Raw genomic sequence first — 19,763 nt, forward strand, 5'->3', positions numbered from 1 at the left:
GATAGGACATTCTTCATTTTTTCTACCTTTCTTTTACACAGAATTTGAGAAAACTTGAGTCAGAAGGATACAGCAGGGGTCTTAGGAGGGAGATATCATTTTGTTTGTTAAAAAGAAAAACAATTTGTCAAAGAATTAGGAATAGGTAGAGCCCAAGTGTGCTTGCCCTTTACGGGGACAGAGCCACTGGGGAAGATTTTTCTCTCTCTTTTTTCTTTTTTTTTTTTAGGTTAAGTGTTCTCTTTTTAATGTAGCAAATTTGTATGTTAATGAGAAGACATTTTGAGGCTGGCCTTAAAAGGCAAAAATCAGAAGTCTCCAGGTGCTTAAATACTTTCAGTATCCAGTCCAGCCCCCAGAATAAGTGTCTGAAGTCAGAACTTGGTTATTGCTTTATGAAAATAGAGCAGATCCAAGCTGAAAATCCATACAAAGAAGCCTTGTACAGCATTTCGAGGCAGACGTCCTGTGATGTTTTTTTAGGGCAGTAGGTGTTGTTCTGAAGCCAGATATCCTCTTTTTTCCTTTCACTGTAAAAGAGTTGAAGGAAAGAAGATTGTCCACACAATACATCATAGTTGAAATAAGGCAAATAAGGTAAAAATTGAACACGTTTATTTTGGGGCTCTTATTAAGCTTTTGTTTCTTTGCTAAATTCATCTTGAGGAAGAAAATACTTAGATATTTTCCTTTTTTTTTTTTTTTTTTAACGTTTATTTATTTTTGAGACAGAGAGAGACAGAGCATGAACGGGGGAGGGGCAGAGACAGAGGGAGACACAGAATCGGAAGCAGGCTCCAGGCTCTGAGCCATCAGCCCAGAGCCCGACGCGGGGCTCGAACTCATGGACCGCGAGATCGTGACCTGAGCCGAAGTCGGCCGCCCAACCGACTGAGCCACCCAGGCGCCCCAATATTTTCCTTTTTTTAAAGGGACTTGACCAAGCACATTGCCCTTTCCCTTGACCCAGTACCTGGGAAAGTTTTATGGGTTTAAGGTGATAGCTAATTTTTAAAAATGCTACTCCCATGAAAAAGTATAATGTCTAATGCTACTCATGAAGAATGAAATAGTTGTCTTTTTTATTTTTATTTTTTTTGTAGAACTAAATAAAGGTTCAAGTCAACTATATTCTGAAGCATTGCTTAATACTAACATAGTGCCAATGTACCAGAGTTTTCAAGGTAAAAAATTTTAACCCTATATTTCATAATCTCAATGAATTTCTGTGTATTATAGGTATAATTTATATTAATAAGGTTGACCCTCTAAATTAAATGACTATCTGATACATTCTTATCGGTTTAACTTGGACAACACCAATACACAAAAATTCTACAACTATTAGACTCATGATATATTCCAATACCATTTATTCTACTCTGTATTTAAATCTCTATAAATGACATTTTTTGGTGGAAAAAGTATGTAGTCTTCTTGGAAAGTTATCCAGTTAATATAATCTACAACATCTACATAAACTTTCGGTATGTTTCCTTATTTAACTTTTGGAAGTTCTTGATAATTGCTTTTGATCTTAAAATGTATGGATTTTACATCGTTATTAATTATCGCAGCATTTGGCTCTTACAAGGATAAATATAAATTTATACCTCAAGTGACATATAGGATTTCACAATATAGAGCATACAGGAGATTTTTACTCTAATTTACATGGAGAGTACTTGTGACTATTTCAAAAGGAATGTTCAGATATTAACAATAAATCTGAATAACCTGCCTTGTTTACTGATGTTCATGGTTTTTTATGCTTTGTGGTGGTCTGTGATCACAAATTCATGGTGATGCACATGATCAGTCATGTCCAAAATAGTCTTGAATTCAACATTTGTTTATTAGTTCTGCCAGAGGCCAAAGTTGAGCAATGGATTTTTGGCCTCACGTTAACACTGAAGCCAAATTCGACTTTGTCTCTGATTATTACAGATGCTGATTTCAAATGAGGTTGTTGAGTTTTTGTAACACAACAGCATGGCACCTTATTCTTTTGAAACTGCACTGACTTCCTTCTTGTTTCAGTTATATGGCACTACTTTCATGGCACCCTACTGCACAGGTATGCAGAAGAAAGAAATGGTGTCAATGTTGTCAGTGGCCCTGTGTTTGACTCTGATTATGATGGATGCTATGATTCCTCAGAGACCCTGAAGCAGTAAGACATATTTCATTTCCTCTTAAAAACAGCTGTCAAGTGGGATTACCATCCAGTTGAGTCACCAGAGCCTTTTCTGTCTGATAGTATTCATATTGATGCACGTGACATTTCCGATTACACTGAGAGCCCCTTGAAATACCTGATTAATTTTGATGTTTTGCTCAGTGTTCAGTAAAATGTTTTTTGGAGGAAAGAAGGAGTGTTTCTCTCCCACGCAGCTTAGATAAGTAATTCTTGAGCTCAGATTAAGCACTGAACTCACTGTATGTTAAGAAGGTAACATCCATGTTTAAAATCTCTATGTGTGGCTAATTGTTAAAATACTGTCTTAATTAACATACTGCTGGCTAGAAGATGAACACGTGCTGTGGCTAGAGGCATCCTGAAAGAACCAACAGGGTTATAAATCTATAGTGTCCAAGCTTAGGCCTTGAGTGAATGTCACAGCTTTTACCCAACTTTGGTTAGAGGGAGATGGAGTGACCATCTTGAAAAAAAAAACCAACAGTGGTTTTTCATAAAGGAGAGGAGAACATTTTATTTTTTTTTATTTTTATTTTATTTTTATTTTTTTTTTAACATTTATTTATTTTTGAGAAAGAGAGAGACAGAGCATGAACGGGGGAGGGTCAGAGAGAGAGGGAGACACAGAATCCGAAACAGGGTCCAGGCTCTGAGCCGTCAGCACAGAGCCCAACGCGGGGCTCGAACTCACATACCGCGAGATCGTGACCTGAGCGAAGTCGGACGCTTAACCGACTGAGCCACCCAGGCGCCCCTATTTTTATTTTTTTTAATTCACATCCAAATTAGTTAGCATATAGTGCAACAATGATTTCAGGAGTAGATTCCTTAGCGCCCCTTACCCATTTAGCCCATCCCCCCTCCCACAATCCCTCCAGGAACCCTCTGTTTATTCTGCATATTTAAGAGTCTCTTCTGTTTTGTCCCCCTCCCTGTTTTGATGTTATTTTTGTTTCCCTTCCCTTATGTTCATCTGTTTTGTCTTTTAAAGTCCTCATATGAGTGAAGTCATATGATTTTTGTCTTTCTCTGACTAATGTCACTTAGCATAATACCCTCCAGTTCCATCCATGTAGTTGCAAATGGCGATATTTCATTCTTTTTGATTGCCGACTAATACTCCATTGTATGTCTGTATATACCACATCTTTTTTATCCATTCATCCATCGATGGACATTTGGGCTCTTTCCATACTTTGGCTATTGTTGATAGTGCTGCTATAAACATAAGGTTGCATGTGTCCCTTCGAAATAGCACACCTGGATCCCTCCATTTGATCTTTCTTAAAAAAATAACATGAGTTTTGGAAGCAATTTTGCTATTAAGGCTCCAGGATAAAGAAATTGAAACATCTGCTGAGATTCACCTCTTCCCTGAGCACCGTTCTTCCAGGCAGGCTCGGAAATTACTCTTCACACACATATATCTGTAGCACATTAGTTTGTAAAATGCCAGGGGTTTTTTTTGTTTGTTTGTTTGTTTGTTTTAAACTATATCCCTTGAGGAATAAGGGTCCTAACATAACTGCCTCAGAGGTCACAGCAGTAGAATGGGTAAAGAAGAGAACTTTATACATTTTGCATTCTACCAGAGCTCTCTGTTTTAATCCATCTTCTATATTATGGCTCCACAGAAGATTAAAATTGAAAACAATGCTCCCACTACCTTAAATTTTGAAAGATGCTGAAAAACAAACAAACCTAGCTTTGAGCCCCAAGGAAATAGAATTACGATGAGGTAAAGGTGTTACTTGGGACCTCTTCGAGAATATACTACAATTTAAATTTTTTTTTTTAATGTTTATTTATTTTTGAGACAGAGAGAGACAGAGCATGAACAGGGGAGGGTCACCGAGAGGGAGACACAGAATCTGAAACAGGCTCCAGGCTCTGAGCTGTCAGCACAGAGCCCGACGCGGGGCTCAAACTCACGGACCGCGAGATCGTGACCTGAGCTGGAGTCGGCCGCTTAACCGACTGAGCCACCCAGGCGCCCCGAGAATATACTACAATTTAAAAGAAGTTATTGGGATGGGAAAGGAAATGCCTTTAAAACAAAGAAGAGTCACAGTTTACATCAAAATGTAAAAACATATGACTTCTCTGGAGGGGATGGAACAGAAAAAAATCCCAGACTAGTTTCCTCTCTGTCTACTATCTGCACAGTTGCATAGGGTTGAAAATACTTATCAATAATGCTTTAGAATTTTGGCTGTAGGTATTCGAGAATGGTACATATTTTTTTTCTTTAGCATCTCCATTCCAATGTGTTAAGGTAGAAACAAAAAAAAATCTGAAGTTCAATAAATTCTTATAGAAAACAAAAAGTATTTAGTGTATGTTTCTCTGAGTGTCTTCTAATTCATTGTCTCAGTCTGGCAGATATGTTGAGGTATCACAATGACTAACTTCATACTACCATTTAATTATTTGCATTGTATTTTTAGATGCATTGCATTAAAATTATACTTTCCTGATGTATTCATTAAAAAGAAGATAGTTATTTCTTTCTTAAAGTGAATATTGCCTTATCTTACAGAAACAGCAGACACATCCGTAATCGAGAAATTCTGATCCCGACTCACTTCTTCATTGTGCTAACAAGTTGTAAAAACACATTCCAGACTCCCTCACAGTGTGGAGATTTAGACACCTTAGCTTTCATTTTGCCTCACAGGAGTGACAACAGTGAGAGCTGTGTGGTAAGTAGCCTTTGTTAGCTTACCTGACACGTTGAAAATGCGGATATAAGTATATTGGTGTGTTGTATCTAACATTACTCTGGGCAAAAACGGAACTTGAATATGCATGTACTTTGAAAGGATGCACTTCACATGAACTTTGCAGGACGGTTTTAAATCTGATACTCTGAGATGACCTATCTCTGGAGAAGACCACCCTTGCCTGTTAAAAACACAAACCAGGGGTGCCTCTGTGGCTCAGTCAGTTGAGCGTCTGACTTTGGCTCAGGTCATGATCTCATGGTTTGTGAGATCGAGCCCCACGTTGGGCTCTCTGTTAGCTCAGAGCCTGCTCGGGAACCTCTGCCCCCTCTGTCTTTGCCCTCCCCCTCCCTGCCCCACCCCATGCTCGCGTGTGCATGTGCTGTGTGTCTCTCTCAAAAAAAAAAAATTTTTTTTAAACACAATAAAATAGATCAAAATGTAAAAACATACGAATGCCTTCATATGGCATAGCCACTAAATTCTAGGTTTATTTGAGCTATGAATTTATTCTTGTTCCCAAACTGGATTTATAATTCCCAGAGTGTTAACATTGTTATAAATTAGTCTTAAAGTTATAGTTCTGTAGTATTTCAGATTAATTTTCTGTATACGACTTTATTATAAAATTCAGGTTTGTCTTTAATTATCTTTTCTTATTCTATGGTCATTCAGCATTTAGAAATAATTGTTTTATGTTACCTTATTTGCTCAGAATTTAAAATACCTAAACTCGTCTTTGAACATCAAGACTCCATTAAAATTTTAGGAATTTTAAAGTTTTTCCTTATGGTGAGCCAAATTTTTTTTGTTTTTTTTTTCAGAGTACTTCCCAGATTTCCCAGTAGATTTTTTTTTTCACTTTTTTTTTTTGTCCATTGAACTTACACCCTCTAAGTTTAGATCTAAGTTGGCAACAAGATGTGGCTTTCTTACCAGCCTCATTTGAATGGGTGGTGGATATCTGGAGTCCTGTGGTCAAAAGGATGAGTCTGAGCTCAGCAGGAGAGAGTGCTATGATTGCTTATTCATTCCTCCCTTTATTTATTCATGTATCCCTTCTTGGATCCAGCCGTTCTTTTCTTTAATAACTACCTGTTGCCAGGGACTCTTAGTACAGAGAACACAGCAGTGAACAAAACAGATTGTGGTTTCTGCTGTGGGCCCAGGAGTGGAAAATAGGGATGTATTGCCCTCCTTGATCTAGGAGTCTATGTGTCATTCGTTAAGAATTAATGAAGATATTTCACTCTTTAATTGTTTCTCTGATAAACTTTGAGATTGATCAGTTCTCATAGAAGATATTTCTCATTAAGTTATTTTTCCTTATTCTTCAGAATTAAGTACAGAAGAGCAGGATTTTACCTTTTTTACCTATGCCAACAGGCATCTAAGTCTGCTAACTGTTCAATGTTCAACACTGTATGAGTATTCCCTTGTTCATTGATTTCTTTTTTCCCAAGAGATTAAATGATCACTAAAGGTATCAGTTAGTGTTCTGCAGAAAATAAGAGGACCATGTACAGTGACTTGAGCAAGTCCTCATGTAATGGGCCATCCAGAGGTAGACAGTCTTGGGTCAGCAGCACCATTAGGGACCCAGACCTTTCCTGTGTTCCTTTGCTGCTATTATTAGCATGTAGCGTATGTGGGCTGAAGATGGTTTCTACTTCTCTAGATATCATGTCTGAATTCTGGGCCCTTTCCCCCCAAAAGAAGGCAGCAACAGACTTACGCTTACATTTCATGACCAAAATAATGTCAGGTGTCATGAGTTAGGCACTGAGTTCCTTTCCTATCTCTATCATTCCAAAAACTCTTGTACAAACATTTTATCAAATTCTATAATAGCAATGTGCCTTGAAGACACTAACTATTGGACTTGAACCAGAGAGAGGATTATTTGAAGGTATATCACCCATACTTACTGATTCCTTCTGTTTCGTCTCTGAAGTAGTGACTAAGGATCAACAGGATATTGGCCTGAGAAAACAGATGTCTTACATGTACTTTGCATCTTTTCCTGTGTATGTTGGGACAGATGAAAAATATCTACTGGCCAAGTAATGCACTGAGTCAGGGCTATTCCTTTGAGGGCCAGAGTGAAGATTGCTGCAGAGAAAAACTGAGTGGGGCAGCAATTAGTACTGGGTATAGTGATGATTGGAGGCTAATGGGAAAATGGAAACTATTGATCCATTCCCTTTTTATGTGAAAAGTCTATATTTGTCCTTACCAACTAATAATGTCCCAAGGGTACAGGGATCTTTATTGAAGGATGTCTTTAAAGTACAATCATAGGGGCTCAGTCAGCTAAGTGTCTGACTCTTGATTTCCGTTCAGGTCATGATGTCATGGTTAACGAGTTCGAGCCCCACATCAGGCTCTGTGCTGACGGCACGGAGATTGCTTGGGATCCTCCGTCTTCCCTGCTCCCTGCCTCTCCCTCACTCTCTGTCCCTCTCTCAAAAAATAAATAACGTTAAAAAAAAATCAAGTACAATTATAGACCACCAATCAGCGGATACTTTCTTCACCTGACCCTCTACAGGAGCCAGATGCAGAAAAATGGTACTTATGCATGAATGTATGATTTCTATCTCTGTTACCTGCCTCAGCTACCACTTCTGCTTCCATGTGCCAGAGCACATGCCTTTACTTCTTGTCTGATCTCATGTTAGCTGAGACTTCGCTACCAAACCAGCTGAAATTGTGTTTCACCACTTCCCCCAACGCTGTCTTCATTGCAACTGTGTAGATAACGGATTCTGATAAGAGCTGGTGTTTTTATAGTTTGCACACATCATTACATTTGATCCTCAAAAACAACCTTATAAGGAGGGTGCAGGTAAGAGAATCAGGATTCAGATGTTAACCAACTTGCCTCAGTTTACGTGGTATGAAAATGATGGAACCAGGACTTGAACCCAACTTTCTTTCTACTAATTCCCACATTCTTTCGGCCATGCCACATTGCTTCTGTTTTCCAGCATTTTTTTTAACCTCACACTGATCCAGTCTCTTGCACCAATGCAATATATGAGCATCTATTCCAGGTGTACTTTCCTTTCCCCAGATTTGAGACATCTAATTAAACAAACGTGCATAGTATATGTTAGATAGTGAGCTACTCAAGAGCAGGGATTGTACCTAACAAATCTTGTGGCCTCTGCCACCTGGGAACCAAAGTGCCATAGCTGATTGAAATGGGAAGACAAAGTGCTTGTACAGAAAGTGAACGGACTGTTCTCTAGTGACTGTTTGTTTTACATTTCCCACCTTCATAGTATGGGAAGCAGGACTCCTCGTGGGTTGAAGAGTTACTGAAGTTACACAGAGCTCGGATCGCAGATGTCGAACACATCACTGGACTCAGCTTCTATCAAGAGAGAAAAGAGCCAATCTCAGACATTTTAAAGTTGAAAACACAGTTGCCAACTTTTAACGAAGAAGACTGATATTTTTTATTCCAAAAAACACATCATAAATGTTTTTGAAAGAACCTTCTATTTTATACAGCCCTCTGTTCACGCTGTCGCGTTGTTTGGAAACTGTCGACCAGAGTTAGAGCTGAGAATCCTCTGTGATACGACCGTCTCAGGGAACCCTGTGGCCTCGGCCTGGCAGTAGGAAAATGTTCTTCTTGAGTCTCGCACATGTTTGAATGTGTCAGAATCGTTCCGATTTGGGAAATAAAGACAGACCATACCTAAAACTGCTCTTCTATATTCTCTTAAGGGCAGAAGTAGCTGTGAACGTTGTCTGGACACCAGACATTTGACTCTTCCTTTCGTTAATAAACTTCTGTGGAACTGGCAAACAGGGCGCTAATGGATAGGATTGGAATAATCCGTGTTACAGCATTAGTATTTTCGTAAGAATTTAAAAGTGATTCTGGATTCTTTTTAACTTGGAGTTTTATTCATCTGAGTTTTAACCAAAAAATTCAGTGGAAGTAAAAATATCTCTGAGGCCCTCTTTCTGTCTTTTCTGTATACCCTTTCCAAAGCCAAACTATGCAGTCCTGTGGGTTTTTGTTTTTAATTGTGATTTAGCAATTTCAGATTTAATGTCTTTAGCAAGTTAAACTTTGAGGCAACATCTGTGAATTATCTACCTGCTATAAAATATTACCCTACATTTGCATTAAAAAAAAGAAAGATATTCCCATCCTGCTCACTGGTAATTAACACAGGTTGAAAATAGCTCTAAAGTAGTTGTTTTAGACTGTTACAAATGTCTTGATGAAACTTCGGAGAACTTGTCAATACATGCAAGGTGACATTTTTCATCAAGGTGGTAGGAACATTTTCCTCTGTGCATGAAAATGACCCCACCAGTAGCAGAATCATGCTGAATTGTTCATTTTGTTGAAGAGAATGTGTAGCCATTGCTTTATATCTTCTTGGTGGTCATGATAAATGAACTTGATCCACTATATAGACTATACCTGTTAGTCCCGTCCTGTGGACCTCCAAAAGCTACTTTCATTTTTGGCTACGTGGGTTTGATTTAGGTGTTATATTAGTACACCACAATTTTTATTTGTCGTTCATATGCTGATCATTCTTCAACAGACTGTGGACCACAAAATCCTTTAGATAATACAATTTATATCTAAAAATCATTTAATAATTTGGAAGATGTCATTGGTTTTTGTATTAGTCCCATTGGCCTGGAGGGTTTGTACATTGTATTGTTTTGTTTATTTTTTTTTTTCTTCCAGTCTGTCTTCTCTCTGTTGTTCCGTTTGGGGCATTTCTATTGTTCTAAGTTCACTGATTATTTTCTCTCTCTAATCCATTTTGTTGTTGAGCCCGTCCATTGATTTTTGTATTTCAGTTACTGTTTTTGTTTTTGTGTCTAAAATTTCCATTTGGTTCTTCTTCATATCTTTTATTTCTTTGCTGAGAATTTTTATTTTTATTTTGGCTGAGACTTTGTATTTTCTCACTTATTCCATGCATATTCATAATATTCACTGAAGCATTTCTGTGATGGCTGCTGTAAAATTCTTTCAAATAATGCCAACATCTACATCATCTCAGAGGTTGGCATCTTTTGTCTTTTTTTCATTGAAAAAGATTTTCCTGGTTCTTGGCATGATGGATGATTCTTGATGAAAACCTGAATATTTTAGGTATCATGTGGCTAGGGATCTTAGTTAAACCTTCTGTTTTAGCTGACTTTCTCTGGCATCAGCCTAGCGAGGGCACGGGGGCCTAGTGCGGGAATGAAGGACACTGTCTAGTTATTTCCAGGTGTGGCTACGAGTCCAGGTTTTCCATTCAGCTGCCATTGACACTAGGGGCGAGATGGGACCCTTGTCACTGCTGGGCAGGGTGGGAGTGCAGCTCCCCACTGGGTCACCATTGATGCCTCCCTGGCAGGGATGTGTAGGGTGTCTTGTCACTGCTCCCACGTCGTGTCCACTGACACTATTGGCAGGAAAGCTGGGAAGACTTTATTATGACCAGGTGGGGGTGAAATGACCAGTTCCCTGCTCAGCCTTCTCAGAAATCACCCTGTCAGGGGAGTGAGAGCACTTCATTATAGCCTGCCAAGAGTGGAAGTCTAGGCTCCCCGCATGGCCTTTGCTGGTGTGGGTGGGGCCGTGGCATTTTCTGTGGGGTTTGCTGGAGTGGTGCAATTACTGTTCTCTCTCTTGCTAGGCTGCTTGTCTTCTAGTCCTTTGGCTAGAGAGCAGGACTTTCTTAGGACTTCTTTTTGGCTGCTCTGTTGGCATTTATAGGTTGGGAACTCTTCAGTTCCAAGTCTGGGACATTTGAGCAAAAGAGCAAACTCAGGAGAACTTATCACAGTTTTGTTCCTTGGGTTCCAAGATCCCTAGCCTGCCTGCCTTGTCTCCACCTTTCAGAATCTTCCTATTTTTGTTTTATGTATATCTAAGCTTTTTATCTGCACTTAGCAGAAGGATATATACTTCTTTGTAGAAGTGTCTCATTGATTTTTATATATTCTTCAAAATACATGCAGACACATGATTGCCTCTATGTAAAGCATTCTAGCAGATCTTAATTAAATGGGTAGGTGTCTCTTGCCTTTGCCAGTCACCAGGAATATGAAGAATGACAAGTTATAATCCTTACAGTTTGGGGGAGGGAGAGAAGGCAGCAGAAGTGTATGTGATTCCTAAGGGGGGGCAGTAGGAGCCACGGGCAGGGTGCTAGGGAGGACAAAGAACACACTGGGTGGGACTTGACAGGTCTCAGCAGTAACTTCCTAGATGTGGTGGCATTGGGCTAGAACTTGAAGATGAATTGGAACTCTTCAGGTGAACAGGCAAAGAAAGGACATTCTAACATCCCTTGGATAGAGGTGTTTTTGGCATTTTCCCATTTACCACTACTTTTGATATTTTCTACAGGTTTTGCTATGACCAACTTATGATTTGCAACTTTTATTTTTCTTACAGTTATTATAATCTCCTGTTCTTAAAAGTCAGACTGTAAGTGAATGCTATGCTGACTCTTTAAAGGGCATCCACATCTGTTCCTATTAGTTTTTTTTTTCAGTTGCTCTTATGCAGTATTCTTATTCTTATCTTGAAAGAGATCTCTCCTCTTACTATTTCATCAGTTGAAAACATGTGACTGGCCTACTTCCCCAGTTTGAATGGTAAATTCACATGACTATATTTGAAAATGTCTGTACCCTACTGTGTACAATAAAGGCTATTCTTGGCTTTTCATATGCAAAGCAAAACCTTTACTTATCCCTAACTTTATTGCCCTGCCTCTGATCAGTACTTCCTTAATGAGGTAAATAACTTCCATATAAGATTTCATAGCTAAGTCAGCTCATTCATGGCAGAGCAAACAACCAGGTGGAACTTAAAAATATTTCCAAGTTTCAGAGAAAAGAGGGCAAACCTTAGGGGGAAGAAGGCAAATGCTCAGGTCCCAGGAGGGCAGGTCAATGTTAGGCTAGTTGGTCTAGTCCTGGTTTTAGACCAGATTGGAGCTAAGACCACCTACTTCCCCAGGAGAGGCTGTTACCCCCTGAACCTTTACTTTTTTCTGTCGTTAGCTACAGTAGCTGTACTGCCTTGACCTGTGGGTACGTGCTTATCTATAATAGGAACAGGCATTTGAACTTTGAAACTAAATGTGGTGATTACACTTCATGCTGAAACCTATCACAGGAATTTGGTGTGTGGGTGCTTTCGTAAGCATTAAGTAAAATTTTAACATGGCTACAGTCCAAGGATGTTTTCCTTGTTTTTTGGCAGTCTCAATATTATCAGGGAGAGGGAAGAATCTACAGAATATAAGTCTCTAAACTAAGAAATGTGGATTTACCAATAAAAGTTGTATATACAGAAGCTTGGCTGCTTATGTCTGTGTGTGTGTGTGCGTGTGCGTGTGTGTGTGTGTGTGTGTGTGTGTGTGTGTGTGCGTGTGTGTGTGTGTGTGTGTTTGGAGGATGGGGGCAGGGAATGGGTGGTGGTGTTTTCCCAGGGATGATACTGAGTACAGGGGTTGTAGACAATTAACCACAGCTGTATTACTGGAAGAGAAAAAAGTTCCAAAGTTCATTTCAAATTCACAGAGTAAACATCAGCTTCTGACCTATATTCTTGTTTTTGTATTTTAATTATTTGCAATCATACTTCCAGGTAAAAACAAGACAGGCATGTATAAATTTCTTTCCAGTATATAGAATTGTCTGAAACCAGAGGGAAAGCATCCAAATTATAACTTCCGTAGATTTTTTTCGACGTGAAATTTTTGTACTTACCCTTTCCATTCTACATAAATAACAATTGAAGGAAAAATAAAGATTTTACTATAAATTATAGCCATGGAAGAAACTAGAGATACATAAAATGTGTTTTAGTCTGCTAGAAATGAAAGAAACTCTGGAAAAGGATTTATTTTCATAAGAAGTCAAAAGGAAGCAACAGAAAAGATGCACCTTTCATTCCACCCCAGTGTCATTGTTTTAATGTTTATTTTTGAGAGAGAGTGTGTGAGTGAGGGGCAGAGAGAGAAGGGGAGAGAGAGAGAGAGAGAGAGAGAGAGAGCGAGAATCCCAAGCAGGCTCCATGCTGTCAGCGCTGAGCCTGACGTGGGGCTCAAATCCATGAACCCGGGAGATCATGACCCAAGCTGAAATCAAGAGTCAGACATTTAACAGACTCAGCCACCCAGGTGCCCCCACAATGTTATCATTATAAATTTAACTTCATGCTTGCCCATAAATCCTCAACTCAGGGGGCAGGATTTTAATAAAAATAACACATTCACTTTTAAAACTCTTGTAGGATTTCTGGGTGCCTGGGTGGCTCAGTCAGTTAAACATCTGACTTTGGCTCGGGTCATGGTCTTGTGGTTCATGGGTTCAGGCTTCATGTGGGGGTCTGTGCTCAGAACTCAGAGCCTGGACCCTGCATTGGATTCTGTGTCTCCCTCTCTGCCCCTCCCATGCTTGCATTCTCTCTCTCTCTCTCTCAAAAATAAACATTAAAAAAAAAAAAACCAAAAAATAAAGGTAATAAGTCTTTAAAAAAAAACTCTTGTAGGATTTCATTATGTATCAAATTCAGATCTCATAATTAGGATACACTTCAGCCTTCACAGAATTGAGATACAAAGAAATATAATAAATATCCAGGAAATGAGGTTTTTCTATCTCTTGATAATTTTGCCCTAAGACATCCAGGTACTTTTTACTATCAAAATGTTTTATGCCGATGCCTAGATAACATTGTGCTGAATATAATACAAAGACGGTGAAACAAAGATCTCAGGACTGAAAGTTCGTAAGTTAATAGAGACTGGAAATGATTTTAAATAAATGAGACCAAAATTTCCTCAGTTCAATGAATAGATCTCATTGCTCGAATTTTTATCATTTAAAAAAATCTCAGATAAAACCTATAATTTTGAATCTTCCATCATAACCCATTCTAGACCTTGACACAATTTCACTGTTTTGAAGAGTCGCTCACTTTTATGAAAGTCCGAACAGAAAGAGTGGTTAATCTGTGAGGCCTTTGTGCACTTGCGTGTTTTTCAGATCCCACCCCTGTTTAACTCATAACACTTTAACACATTCCACTAGATTAGATGCAATTAGATCAAGACCGACAACAGATTTCAAAGCTGTGTTTACTCTGTGTCAAGGAAATAGGCATTAGGGCTAAATCCGGGGAACAAGACAGATGGGATACCTCCCCCTTGGTGCTTACTTAGCAACAGTCCATCTTGATTTCAAGATCTCGCCCAAGGCCTGTATCCTTTTGACACCAGTCTTCTCTGTACCCCTAAGCATGGTCATGTGATCTGTGGTCAGACCCTCCCAGACCTTGTAGGTGACAGAGCACCAGCCCTCAGGCGAGTCATTGTTGGTAATTGCAACCAGCTGTGTGCATGATGCATTTTACTGCCCTATAATCTGTATACAATGTTGTTAGATGGCCTTGCAATGTCCTAAGAAGTTGTACTCAGCCCCTGATGCTAGATCCAAATGCATGGCTTGCTAATGGTGGGTGGTCTGCGACCATAAAAGGGAATCGTTTCAGGGTGGGGTGGTTAGTGGTATGTGAAGATTGTTAGCTTCCATGTGGGGCTTCCAGGAACCTGGGAGTATCTTATCCTAAAGAGAACACATTCCACAAACCTCATAAGAAAATTAAAAAGTCCTAAGAAGCTGTATTAGCTGAGCATTTCCTAGCCTGTGATCTTCTGTTAAACTTGCTAAGGCTGTACCCTTTGAGTTTTTTTCCCCAAAACTGTAACTTCGATGAGATTCATGTCAAGAGTGCACTGTTCCACAAGGAATACAACTCAATCCTGTGGGATTTTTCCCTGGTGGTTGTAACTCCCATTTAACATTAAGCAGATATTTTTTTTAAATTGATAGATTTCTTCTCATGTATTGTCTCCAAAATCATCTGTCACGGAGAACAGAAAAACTCTTTATAGCTGCTGTTTCTAGTACGGTGCCTGGCACATAGTAGTTGGTCAATTAAAAAAAAATGTCCAGATGAATGAAACTCAATAAGATGATCCTACTAAAACATCCATTTAAGATAGCTCAGGAATCACAGGTTACAGAAATGTAGCTATAGGACAATCACATTGACATTAATTATTCTTTGCCTCCCCACCTTTTTTAAGTGCTAGATGGTATTTTCAATGGGGTATTTTTAAAAAGCAGGGCATCTATAGGTATCTTCCTAGTACACAAGGCAGAATTTTAAAAATATTATAAATATAACACAAATATAAAAAATAAAAATACAATAAATATACAATAAAAAATTCCTTTCAAGGGCCATTCACAGTTTTCATTCACCACATCCTGCGTCAAGCATCATGCCTGGTGAACTTTTCAGAGTTTTGACATCTCCGATGAAAAACCTCTCTACAAAGCATATGGTGTATCTCCAGCGACAAACTGCCGTCATAAACATTCACTGACAAAGGTAGAGAAGCACAGGAGCATCTGTTCGTTCTCACTTCCATCAACTTCAGGTAACACTTCTGCTGTGAGGAAAAGCGTATCAGCCTGGAAGAAAATAAGTAGGCGGTAGCAACCATGCTGGAGCTTCTAGAACAAATATTTCAGGCAACTTCACTTTACTAAAAAGGAGAGACATACCCCTTCTTACTGTCTTTGAAATTCCGGGCGACAGAATTTAGCACTGGCTGAGATAGTAATGAACTAAGTATTAGTGATGTGAAATCATCTCTCTCCCTCATGGAAGGTTGACAGTAAACAAATTAAATATTTATATACCCTATGAATCAGTCACATTATTATGATAACAAAGACATCTGTGAAACTAGATCAAATATGATGACAATTATAAGGATAGCTACCCTTGGGGCGCCTGGGCGGCTGTGGGTTGAGCGACCGACTTCAGCTTAGGTCATGATCTCACGGTTCATGGGTTCAAGACCCGCGTTGGGCTCTGTGCTAATGGCTCAGAGCCTGGAGCCTGTTTCGGAATCCGTGTCTTCTTCACTTTTTGCCCCTCCCCCACTCGCACTCTGTCTCTCTCAAAAATAAATAAACATTAAAAAATTAGGGGCACCTGGGTGGCTCAGTCGGTTAAGCGTCCGACTTCAGCTCAGGTCACCATCTCGCGGTTTGTGAGTTCGAGCCCCGCGTCAGGCTCTGGGCTGATGGCTCAGAGCCTGGAGCCTGCTTCTGATTCTGCTTCCCTCTCTCTCTTTCCCTCCCCCGTTCATGCTCTGTCTCTCTCTGTCTCAAAAATAAATAAAGGTTAAAAAAATTAAAAAAAAATAAAAATAAATAGATACTCTTCACTGGGTACATATTTAGTTCCAGACATTGTGCTAAATGATTCACATATATTTTCTCAATTATTTTCTCAACAATTCTGTAATGTGAAACTACTAACCTTTACCCTGGCTAGTAGGTTATCCCTGGCAGGGATCTGAGCCCAGGTCTTGCTAAAACTCATGTATTTAAACAGCATGTCACATTGCCTCCTTGAAAAGCACATTGAAAATGTTCAAATTCATCAAATTCTACTCCATCAGCAGTTGAATCCCAAGCCAGTTCTTGAATTAAATTCATTAATGGAGTATTAATAGCTCGAAATACCATCATTTAAAAAAAGTGCTTATAAACAAAATAAAGGGGTACTTGGGTGGCTCAGTTGGTTAAGCGTCCAACTCTTGATTTCAGCTTAGGTAATGCTGTCATGGTTTGTGGGATAGAGTCCTGCATTGGGCTCTGTGCTGACAGTGTGGACCCTGCTTGGGATTCTCTCTCTCTCTCTCTCTCTCTCTCTCTCTCTCTTCCCTTTCTCTCTCTGCCCCTCCCCTGCTCTTTCTCGCAAAATAAACAAAAACATTAAAAAAAAAAAACAAAATAAAAAATGTTAACTCTCCACTGAAAAACTGGCAAAAGTCTGGAAAAAAACATTCATAGGAAAGAACTGTAAAAAAACAAATTAACCAGCATGTTTTAGCTCATAAATTAAATGCAAATGACATTTTTGTGTTTACCACGTGGGAAACGTTTTAAAAGGCGCAGACCCCCAGTGTTGCAAAGTTAATCAGCAGTGCCGGGGTTTGGGGTGGTCCTCCCTTTCTTGTTCCCCTGTAAGTCATTACTTTTATAATCTGGAAAAAAAAGACACTAGTAAAATTTGTTTAGACAAAAAAATGCTCTTCAATCATAAAGTATTTGAAGTGTCTTCACCCTTATCTATTTATGTGGTGATGCACATCCAAACAGCAGAAAAGGTCCCAGTACCTAAGGATATCGCTTAGGTGTTGACTAAGGGGTGAGTGATACTCCCTCATTTCATTGCTCGTCACCATGGTGATGTTAACACAGTTCAAAAGGCCCACTGGGACTTGAATTCCACCATACTATACAAAACCTTTGTCTTTGGTCATCTTCCTTTCCCTTCCAAGCTTCTGGTGTTCACACCTGCCCACCTTCCTTCCAGTCCCTTACGGAGAAAGTGTGATTCTTTTGTTTTTTCAGACCTGAGTTCTCATTTCCTCCCAGGCTCTGTTTTCTTCGTTATTGACCTTTCTTTCTCATGCACACTTCTGTGATTCCCATCTCTCTGCTGCTGCCGTCTCTCTGCTTTGAGTAGGTACTTGTGCTTCCGTTTTCCAATGGCGTCCACCCTGTTTTGTCTGTCCCTCGAGCTCTCACCGTGAGACCGGACAAATAGGTGCCTGGTTTACATCTCCTCACTTTATTTCCTTGTTAACTTCTCCCGTTTTTTGAAACTCTGGTGAGTTGGTTAATGACCGCTCCCCTCGCCCCCCTTCCCATAACCTCTCTTTTTTTAAAAAAGAACAATGATTTCCTAATTGACAGATTTCATTTTTATTTTGGAAATGACAAAATATGCTGCAAACTATAAGGAGGGAAATAACCATTATCCCACGCAGCCTCTCACTGTTAACATCCCAGCTCCTTTATTAGCTTCTTGATTATTGCATTAATCTTTCTTGAATATATTTTCAATCACTGCTACTGTCTCAAACATCCCTCTATGCCCCTGATTCGAGTTTTCAGCATGTTTGTTCTCTTCTTTGCTATTTGTAAGTTATCATTTTTGTATTATTATTTCTTTGGACCTGCCATCCCCTCTTTTGAAATCTCCTTTTATGGTTTTATCCTATCTTCTTCGAGATTGTTTTTATTTATTGGATTCATGCATCTATTTTCTTTTTCTTGTTTGACCTATGTTGTCTTCTAGGTGAAATTGATGGAATGACTTTTCCTTCCTTCCCTCTCACTCTGCCTCCTTCCTTCCTCTCTTCCTCTTCCCCATGCACCTTCCTCCTTTTCTAGCCCATAGTATATTTGCTGAGTTTAATGCCATTTCTTTTCATCTTACTCCTGTTTGACATTCCATTTTACTCTGAGATGGAGTAGGTAACCATCTTCCAATTGTATCTGAGAGTCGTTTGTTTTTTCCTTTAAATTACAGTTTCAGGGAAGAATATTTTGCTTCCTGTCCACTGTTTTTAAAGCCCAAGGGTAGAGTAGTGGTGGGAGAAAAGACAGTTTGAGATTGTCTTAGACTTTCTATGATATTTGGGCTCCTTCCCTCTTCCGAGATTGTTCCTTGTACAAATGTTCACGTCATCTGGAGTGTAAATTCCAGTATTGGACACTCATGGACTTTGGTTCATTTCCTCAATTTAGTTCATGCCCAGGAGATTTCACAACTCTGTCAACCCTTTTTTCTCTTTCCCTATTTTACTTGTAGTTTCCATTACATTTGCCGGTTCACCACTATAGTAGATTGCTCTTTTTGTCCTGCATGCTTCTCTGCAGTGTGACTTTGTTCCTCCAATGCACAAAAGCCTTGTGACTTGCTCTGACCATTAGAATGTGGCCAAAGTGACTTTTTTTCACTTATGAGGTTGTCCTTAAGGGTCCTTACACCCTATGCTTTGGGCTCTGAAAATTCTCCTACCACCAGGTAAGGAAGCCAGGGCTAACCCGCTGAGTGATGAGAGACTGTGTAGAAGAGAGGCTCAGCCTACAGCCGGCACCAAGGCCCTGTAAGAGAGGGTAAGGCCATTTGTGCCCTCCAGGACTAATGGAGCTGCCTGAAGGCTGCAGTGAAAGGTGTGAGTGGCCCTAAGGAGACCACCAGAAGAACCACTCAGCTGAGCACAGCCAGAACCATGAGAAATATTGAATCATTCTTTTAAGCTACTATGTCTTGGAATGTTTTTAGGCAACAATACATAATTGCAACCTGAGTAATACTAAGTGCTACTTGAAAGATGTGGCATCGGCTTTGGCATCAGGCAGTGGGCAGAGGCTGGAAAATGGTAGAGTGACATACTGTTGAAGGCAGAGGAAAAGAGGACTACCTTCACGATATGCTATATAATGTTTGGATCCTTCAAAAACCTATCTCCAGTTGTTTATGAAGGCAACAAGGCTGAGTTAAAAGTTGAGATCCAAGTCATTCGTGTGTGTGTATGTACTGATTCATATTTAAAAGGCCAGGTTGATGCATACCATGTTTGTGGTGGAAGTATTCACAATAGCCAAGAGGCGGAAGCAACTTAAATGTACATTGACAGTTGGATGGATAAGCAAAATATGGTATATGCATACAGGTAAATATTATTCAGCTTTAAAAAGAAGGAAAATCTATCACGGGCAACCTTGAGGACATGGGGCCGAGTGAAATAAGCCAGACAAAAAGCCAATCTTGTACAGTTCCACTAATATGTGGTATCTAAAGGAGTCAAACGCGTAGAAGAAGAAAGAATGGTAGTTACCAGAGGATGGAGAGGGGAAGGATATGAGAGCAGTCTAGGTAGAGAGCTTCAACTTGGCAAGATGGA

General features: G+C 39.5%; 1 protein-coding gene across 1 annotated transcript in view; it reads left to right on the forward strand.

The window, feature by feature from the left end:
- Positions 1-8,938, forward strand: part of ENPP1 (ectonucleotide pyrophosphatase/phosphodiesterase 1) — a 69,554-nt gene extending 60,616 nt beyond the window's left edge. Inside the window, exons 22-25 of the mRNA XM_049654383.1 lie at positions 1,104-1,184; positions 2,041-2,173; positions 4,740-4,902; positions 8,211-8,938. Of these exons, the coding sequence (XP_049510340.1) occupies positions 1,104-1,184; positions 2,041-2,173; positions 4,740-4,902; positions 8,211-8,381 (548 nt within the window). The 3' untranslated portion in view covers positions 8,382-8,938. The remainder of the gene's footprint in view (positions 1-1,103; positions 1,185-2,040; positions 2,174-4,739; positions 4,903-8,210) is intronic.
- The last annotated feature ends 10,825 nt before the right edge of the window (positions 8,939-19,763 follow it).

Source organism: Panthera uncia (assembly GCF_023721935.1).
Source record: "Panthera uncia isolate 11264 chromosome B2 unlocalized genomic scaffold, Puncia_PCG_1.0 HiC_scaffold_24, whole genome shotgun sequence".
Classification (NCBI taxonomy): Eukaryota; Metazoa; Chordata; class Mammalia; order Carnivora; family Felidae; genus Panthera; species Panthera uncia.